This window comes from Oncorhynchus mykiss, unplaced genomic scaffold, assembly GCF_013265735.2.
Source record: "Oncorhynchus mykiss isolate Arlee unplaced genomic scaffold, USDA_OmykA_1.1 un_scaffold_169, whole genome shotgun sequence".
Classification (NCBI taxonomy): Eukaryota; Metazoa; Chordata; class Actinopteri; order Salmoniformes; family Salmonidae; genus Oncorhynchus; species Oncorhynchus mykiss.
In genome coordinates, this window is record NW_023493669.1 from 821,450 (window position 1) to 830,000 (window position 8,551).

Below are 8,551 nucleotides of genomic sequence, written 5' to 3' on the forward strand. Positions count from 1 at the left end.
ACACACACACACATCGACACACAAACACAACGACACACACACAACGACACACACACACAACGACACACACACAACGACACACACACACACACAACGACACACACACACACAATGACACACACAGAACGACACACACACAACGACACACAGACACAATGACACACACACACAACGGCACAGACACACAACGACACACACACACACACACACACACAACGACACACACACACAACGACACAAACACACCGACACACACACACACACACACACACACACAGACACACACACAAAGACAAAAACACACTGACACACACACACACACACACACACAACGACACACAGACACACACAACGACACACACACACAATGACACATACACACACACAACGACACACACACACACACAATGACACACACCGCCACACAGACACATCATAAAATGTGGTGTTCCTCACGGTTCTGGTCGAGGTCCACTGTGTTTTCTGATCTGCCAGCGACTGAAACAGCTGTTACTCATCCCTATAACACTCAGTAGATCAGCACGGTAGAATTCAGAGGCTACTGTTCGTTATCACATGTTCTATGCTAGAGCTGCTTTAGAAAGCAAAAGTCGAATTGAAAACATTATTGCCGTTGTTGAATTCGATTTTCATAAAAGCAAGCTAGGACTGATGGTTCGGTTACCATGGCAACTACTGTAGGTATCTAATAAACTACTGTAGTTATCTAGTAAACTACTGTTATTATCTAATAAACTACTGTAGGTATCTAATAAACTACTGTAGGTATCTAATAAACTACTGTAGGTATCTAATAAACTACTGTAGGTATCTAGTAAACTACTGTAGGTATCTAGTAAACTACTGTTATTATCTAATAAACTACTGTTATTATCTAATAAACTACTGTAGGTATCTAGTAAACTACTGTAGGTATCTAGTAAACTACTGTTATTATCTAATAAACTACTGTAGGTATCTAATAAACTACTGTAGGTATCTAATAAACTACTGTAGGTATCTAATAAACTACTGTAGGTATCTAGTAAACTACTGTAGGTATCTAGTAAACTACTGTTATTATCTAATAAACTACTGTTATTATCTAATAAACTACTGTAGGTATCTAGTAAACTACTGTAGGTATCTAATAAACTACTGTAACTATCTAATAAACTACTGTAGGTATCTAATAAACTACTGTAGCTATCTAATAAACTACTGTAACTATCTAATAAACTACTGTAGCTATCTAGTAAACTACTGTAGCTATCTAATAAACTACTGTAGGTATCTAATAAACTACTGTAGGTATCTAATAAACTACTGTAGGTATCTAATAAACTACTGTAGCTATCTAGTAAACTACTGTAGCTATCTAATAAACTACTGTAGGTATCTAATAAACTACTGTAGCTATCTAGTAAACTACTGTAGCTATCTAATAAACTACTGTAGGTATCTAATAAACTACTGTAGCTATCTAATAAACTACTGTAGGTATCTAATAAACTACTGTAGCTATCTAGTAAACTACTGTAGCTATCTAGTAAACTACTGTAGGTATCTAGTAAACTACTGTAGCTATCTAGTAAACTACTGTAGCTACAGTGGGGCAAAAAAGTATTTAGTCAGCCACCAATTGTGCAAGTTCTACCACTTAAAAAGATGAGAGAGGCCTGTAATTTTCATCATAGGTACACTTCAACTATGACAGACACAATTATTATCCCTATAAAAATAATTGATTGATTATCCCTTAATTATATTTAATAAGTCTGTGTTCAGTCTGAGATGTTGCTGCAGCACCAGTCTAATCCGTGTATCTCTCTGTCTCTCTGTGTTCAGTCTGAGATGTTGCCCCAGTCTAATCCGTGTATCTCTCTGTCTCTCTGTGTTCAGTCTGAGATGTTGCCCCAGTCTAATCCGTGTATCTCTCTGTCTCTCTGTGTTCAGTCTGAGATGTTGCCCCAGTCTAATCCGTGTATCTCTCTGTCTCTCTGTGTTCAGTCTGAGATGTTGCCCCAGTCTAATCCGTGTATCTCTCTGTCTCTCTGTGTTCAGTCTGAGATGTTGCCCCAGTCTAATCCGTGTATCTCTCTGTCTCTCTGTGTTCAGTCTGAGATGTTGCCCCAGTCTAACCCCGTGTATCTCTCTGTCTCTCTGTGTTCAGTCTGAGATGTTGCCCCAGTCTAATCCGTGTATCTCTCTGTCTCTCTGTGTTCAGTCTGAGATGTTGCCCCAGTCTAATCCGTGTATCTCTCTGTCTCTCTGTGTTCAGTCTGAGATGTTGCCCCAGTCTAATCCGTGTATCTCTCTGTCTCTCTGTGTTCAGTCTGAGATGTTGCCCCAGTCTAATCCGTGTATCTCTCTGTCTCTCTGTGTTCAGTCTGAGATGTTGCCCCAGTCTAATCCGTGTATCTCTCTGTCTCTCTGTGTTCAGTCTGAGATGTTGCCCCAGTCTAATCCGTGTATCTCTCTGTCTCTCTGTGTTCAGTCTGAGATGTTGCCCCAGTCTAATCCGTGTATCTCTCTGTCTCTCTGTGTTCTGTCTGAGATGTTGCCCCAGTCTAATCCGTGTATCTCTCTGTCTCTCTGTGTTCAGTCTGAGATGTTGCCCCAGTCTAATCCGTGTATCTCTCTGTCTCTCTGTGTTCAGTCTGAGATGTTGCCCCAGTCTAATCCGTGTATCTCTCTGTCTCTCTGTGTTCAGTCTGAGATGTTGCCCCAGTCTAATCCGTGTATCTCTCTGTCTCTCTGTGTTCAGTCTGAGATGTTGCCCCAGTCTAATCCGTGTATCTCTCTGTCTCTCTGTGTTCAGTCTGAGATGTTGCCCCAGTCTAATCCGTGTATCTCTCTGTCTCTCTGTGTTCAGTCTGAGATGTTGCCCCAGTCTAATCCGTGTATCTCTCTGTCTCTCTGTGTTCAGTCTGAGATGTTGCCCCAGTCTAATCCGTGTATCTCTCTGTCTCTCTGTGTTCAGTCTGAGATGTTGCCCCAGTCTAATCCGTGTATCTCTCTGTCTCTCTGTGTTCAGTCTGAGATGTTGCCCCAGTCTAATCCGTGTATCTCTCTGTCTCTCTGTGTTCAGTCTGAGATGTTGCCCCAGTCTAATCCGTGTATCTCTCTGTCTCTCTGTGTTCAGTCTGAGATGTTGCCCCAGTCTAATCCGTGTATCTCTCTGTCTCTCTGTGTTCAGTCTGAGATGTTGCTGCAGCACCAGTCTAATCCGTGTATCTCTCTGTCTCTCTGTGTTCAGTCTGAGATGTTGCCCCAGTCTAATCCGTGTATCTCTCTGTCTCTCTGTGTTCAGTCTGAGATGTTGCCCCAGTCTAATCCGTGTATCTCTCTGTCTCTCTGTGTTCAGTCTGAGATGTTGCCCCAGTCTAATCCGTGTATCTCTCTGTCTCTCTGTGTTCAGTCTGAGATGTTGCCCCAGTCTAATCTGTGTATCTCTCTGTCTCTCTGTGTTCAGTCTGAGATGTTGCCCCAGTCTAATCCGTGTATCTCTCTGTCTCTCTGTGTTCAGTCTGAGATGTTGCCCCAGTCTAATCCGTGTATCTCTCTGTCTCTCTGTGTTCAGTCTGAGATGTTGCCCCAGTCTAATCCGTGTATCTCTCTGTCTCTCTGTGTTCAGTCTGAGATGTTGCCCCAGTCTAATCCGTGTATCTCTCTGTCTCTCTGTGTTCAGTCTGAGATGTTGCCCCAGTCTAATCCGTGTATCTCTCTGTCTCTCTGTGTTCAGTCTGAGATGTTGCCCCAGTCTAATCCGTGTATCTCTCTGTCTCTCTGTGTTCAGTCTGAGATGTTGCCCCAGTCTAATCCGTGTATCTCTCTGTCTCTCTGTGTCCAGTCTGAGATGTTGCTGCAGCACCAGTCTAATCCGTGTATCTCTCTGTCTCTCTGTGTTTAGTCTGAGATGTTGCCCCAGTCTAATCCGTGTATCTCTCTGTCTCTCTGTGTTCAGTCTGAGATGTTGCCTCAGTCTAATCCGTGTATCTCTCTGTCTCTCTGTGTTCAGTCTGAGATGTTGCCCCAGTCTAATCCGTGTATCTCTCTGTCTCTCTGTGTTCAGTCTGAGATGTTGCTGCAGTCTAATCCGTGTATCTCTCTGTCTCTCTGTGTTCAGTCTGAGATGTTGCCCCAGTCTAATCCGTGTATCTCTCTGTCTCTCTGTGTTCAGTCTGAGATGTTGCCCCAGTCTAATCCGTGTATCTCTCTGTCTCTCTGTGTTCAGTCTGAGATGTTGCTGCAGTCTAATCCGTGTATCTCTCTGTCTCTCTGTGTTCAGTCTGAGATGTTGCCCCAGTCTAATCCGTGTATCTCTCTGTCTCTCTGTGTTCAGTCTGAGATGTTGCCCCAGTCTAATCCGTGTATCTCTCTGTCTCTCTGTGTTCAGTCTGAGATGTTGCCCCAGTCTAATCCGTGTATCTCTCTGTCTCTCTGTGTTCAGTCTGAGATGTTGCCCCAGTCTAATCCGTGTATCTCTCTGTCTCTCTGTGTTCAGTCTGAGATGTTGCCCCAGTCTAATCCGTGTATCTCTCTGACTCTCTGTGTTCAGTCTGAGATGTTGCCCCAGTCTAATCCGTGTATCTCTCTGTCTCTCTGTGTTCAGTCTGAGATGTTGCCCCAGTCTAATCCGTGTATCTCTCTGTCTCTCTGTGTTCAGTCTGAGATGTTGCCCCAGTCTAATCCGTGTATCTCTCTGTCTCTCTGTGTTCAGTCTGAGATGTTGCCCCAGTCTAATCCGTGTATCTCTCTGTCTCTCTGTGTTCAGTCTGAGATGTTGCCCCAGTCTAATCCGTGTATCTCTCTGTCTCTCTGTGTTCAGTCTGAGATGTTGCCCCAGTCTAATCCGTGTATCTCTCTGTCTCTCTGTGTTCAGTCTGAGATGTTGCCCCAGTCTAACCCCGTGTATCTCTCTGTCTCTCTGTGTTCAGTCTGAGATGTTGCTGCAGCACCAGTCTAATCCGTGTATCTCTCTGTCTCTCTGTGTTCAGTCTGAGATGTTGCCCCAGTCTAATCCGTGTATCTCTCTGTCTCTCTGTGTTCAGTCTGAGATGTTGCCCCAGTCTAATCCGTGTATCTCTCTGTCTCTCTGTGTTCAGTCTGAGATGTTGCCCCAGTCTAATCCGTGTATCTCTCTGTCTCTCTGTGTTCAGTTTGAGATGTTGCCCCAGTCTAATCCGTGTATCTCTCTGTCTCTCTGTGTTCAGTCTGAGATGTTGCCCCAGTCTAATCCGTGTATCTCTCTGTCTCTCTGTGTTCAGTCTGAGATGTTGCTGCAGCACCAGTCTAATCCGTGTGTCTCTCTGTCTCTCTGTGTTCAGTCTGAGATGTTGCCCCAGTCTAATCCGTGTATCTCTCTGTCTCTCTGTGTTCAGTCTGAGATGTTGCCCCAGTCTAATCCGTGTATCTCTCTGTCTCTCTGTGTTCAGTCTGAGATGTTGCTGCAGCACCAGTCTAATCCGTGTGTCTCTCTGTCTCTCTGTGTTCAGTCTGAGATGTTGCCCCAGTCTAATCCGTGTATCTCTCTGTCTCTCTGTGTTCAGTCTGAGATGTTGCCCCAGTCTAATCCGTGTATCTCTCTGTCTCTCTGTGTTCAGTCTGAGATGTTGCCCCAGTCTAATCCGTGTATCTCTCTGTCTCTCTGTGTTCAGTCTGAGATGTTGCTGCAGCACCAGTCTAACCCCGTGTATCTCTCTGTCTCTCTGTGTTCAGTCTGAGATGTTGCTGCAGCACCAGTCTAACCCCGTGTATCTCTCTGTCTCTCTGTGTTCAGTCTGAGATGTTGCTGCAGCACCAGTCTAATCCGTGTATCTCTCTGTCTCTCTGTGTTCAGTCTGAGATGTTGCTGCAGTCTAATCCGTGTATCTCTCTGTCTCTCTGTGTTCAGTCTGAGATGTTGCTGCAGCACCAGTCTAATCCGTGTATCTCCGACACGGCCGGTAAGACTCCTCTGGACCTGGCCTGTGAATTTGGACGAGTGGGGGTGAGTCACAAACACACACACACGCACACACACACGCACGCACGCACGCACACACACACACGCATAATGTGTATAGGTGGTGTCTCAGTAGTAATGTGTGTATAATGTGTATAGGTGGTGTCTCAGTAGTAATGTGTGTATAATGTGTATAGGTGGTGTCTCAGTAGTAATGTGTGTATAATGTGTATAGGTGGTGTCTCCTCAGTAGTAATGTGTGTATAATGTGTATAGGTGGTGTCTCAGTAGTAATGTGTGTATAATGTGTATAGGTGGTGTCTCAGTAGTAATGTGTGTATAATGTGTATAGGTGGTGTCTCCTCAGTAGTAATGTGTGTATAATGTGTATAGGTGGTGTCTCAGTAGTAATGTGTGTATAATGTGTATAGGTGGTGTCTCAGTAGTAATGTGTATAATGTGTATAGGTGGTGTCTCCTCAGTAGTAATGTGTGTATAATGTGTACAGGTGGTGTCTCAGTAGTAATGTGTGTATAATGTGTATAGGTGGTGTCTCAGTAGTAATGTGTGTATAATGTGTATAGGTGGTGTCTCCTCAGTAGTAATGTGTGTATAATGTGTATAGGTGGTGTCTCAGTAGTAATGTGTGTATAATGTGTACAGGTGGTGTCTCAGTAGTAATGTGTGTATAATGTGTATAGGTGGTGTCTCAGTAGTAATGTGTGTATAATGTGTACAGGTGGTGTCTCAGTAGTAATGTGTGTATAATGTGTACAGGTGCTGTCTCAGTAGTAATGTGTGTATAATGTGTACAGGTGGTGTCTCAGTAGTAATGTGTGTATAATGTGTACAGATGGTGTCTCAGTAGTAATGTGTGTATAATGTGTACAGGTGGTGTCTCAGTAGTAATGTGTGTATAATGTGTACAGGTGGTGTCTCAGTAGTAATGTGTGTATAATGTGTACAGGTGGTGTCTCAGTAGTAATGTGTGTATAATGTGTACAGGTGGTGTCTCAGTAGTAATGTGTGTATAATGTGTACAGGTGGTCCAGCTGCTCCTCAGTAGTAATGTGTGTATAATGTGTACAGGTGGTGTCTCAGTAGTAATGTGTGTATAATGTGTACAGGTGGTCCAGCTGCTCCTCAGTAGTAATGTGTGTATAATGTGTACAGGTGGTCCAGCTGCTCCTCAGTAGTAATGTGTGTATAATGTGTACAGGTGGTCCAGCTGCTCCTCAGTAGTAATGTGTGTATAATGTGTACAGGTGGTCCAGCTGCTCCTCAGTAGTAATGTGTGTATAATGTGTACATGTGGTCCAGCTGCTCCTCAGTAGTAATGTGTGTATAATGTGTACAGGTGGTCCAGCTGCTCCTCAGTAGTAATGTGTGTATAATGTGTACAGGTGGTCCAGCTGCTCCTCAGTAGTAATGTGTGTATAATGTGTACAGGTGGTCCAGCTGCTCCTCAGTAGTAATGTGTGCATAATGTGTACAGGTGGTCCAGCTGCTCCTCAGAAGTAATGTGTGTATAATGTGTACAGGTGGTCCAGCTGCTCCTCAGTAGTAATGTGTGTATAATGTGTATAGGTGGTGTCTCAGTAGTAATGTGTGTATAATGTGTATAGGTGGTCCAGCTGCTCCTCAGTAGTAATGTGTGTATAATGTGTACAGGTGGTCCAGCTACTCCTCAGTAGTAATGTGTGTATAATGTGTACAGGTGGTCCAGCTACTCCTCAGTAGTAATGTGTGTATAATGTGTACAGGTGGTCCAGCTGCTCCTCAGTAGTAATGTGTGTATAATGTGTACAGGTGGTCCAGCTGCTCCTCAGTAGTAATGTGTGTATAATGTGTACAGGTGGTCCAGCTGCTCCTCAGTAGTAATGTGTGTATAATGTGTACAGGTGGTCCAGCTACTCCTCAGTAGTAATGTGTGTATAATGTGTACAGGTGGTCCAGCTGCTCCTCAGTAGTAATGTGTGTATAATGTGTACAGGTGGTCCAGCTGCTCCTCAGTAGTAATGTGTGTATAATGTGTACAGGTGGTCCAGCTGCTCCTCAGTAGTAATGTGTGTATAATGTGTACAGGTGGTCCAGCTGCTCCTCAGTAGTAATGTGTGTATAATGTGTACAGGTGGTCCAGCTGCTCCTCAGTAGTAATGTGTGTATAATGTGTACAGGTGGTCCAGCTGCTCCTCAGTAGTAATGTGTGTATAATGTGTACAGGTGGTCCAGCTGCTCCTCAGTAGTAATGTGTGTATAATGTGTACAGGTGGTCCAGCTGCTCCTCAGTAGTAATGTGTGTATAATGTGTACAGGTGGTCCAGCTGCTCCTCAGTAGTAATGTGTGTATAATGTGTACAGGTGGTCCAGCTGCTCCTCAGTAGTAATGTGTGTATAATGTGTACAGGTGGTCCAGCTGCTCCTCAGTAGTAATGTGTGTATAATGTGTACAGGTGGTCCAGCTGCTCCTCAGTAGTAATGTGTGTATAATGTGTACAGGTGGTCCAGCTGCTCCTCAGTAGTAATGTGTGTATAATGTGTACAGGTGGTCCAGCTGCTCCTCAGTAGTAATGTGTGTATAATGTGTACAGGTGGTCCAGCTGC

At 44.2% G+C, this 8,551-nt stretch overlaps 1 protein-coding gene across 1 annotated transcript in view; it reads left to right on the forward strand.

The window, feature by feature from the left end:
- The window catches only part of LOC118947579 (caskin-1-like), a 111,731-nt gene that overhangs the window by 38,889 nt on the left and 64,291 nt on the right, over nucleotides 1–8,551 (forward strand). The window contains exon 5 of the mRNA XM_036972508.1: nucleotides 5,897–5,992. Coding sequence (XP_036828403.1) covers nucleotides 5,897–5,992 — 96 coding nt within the window. The remainder of the gene's footprint in view (nucleotides 1–5,896; nucleotides 5,993–8,551) is intronic.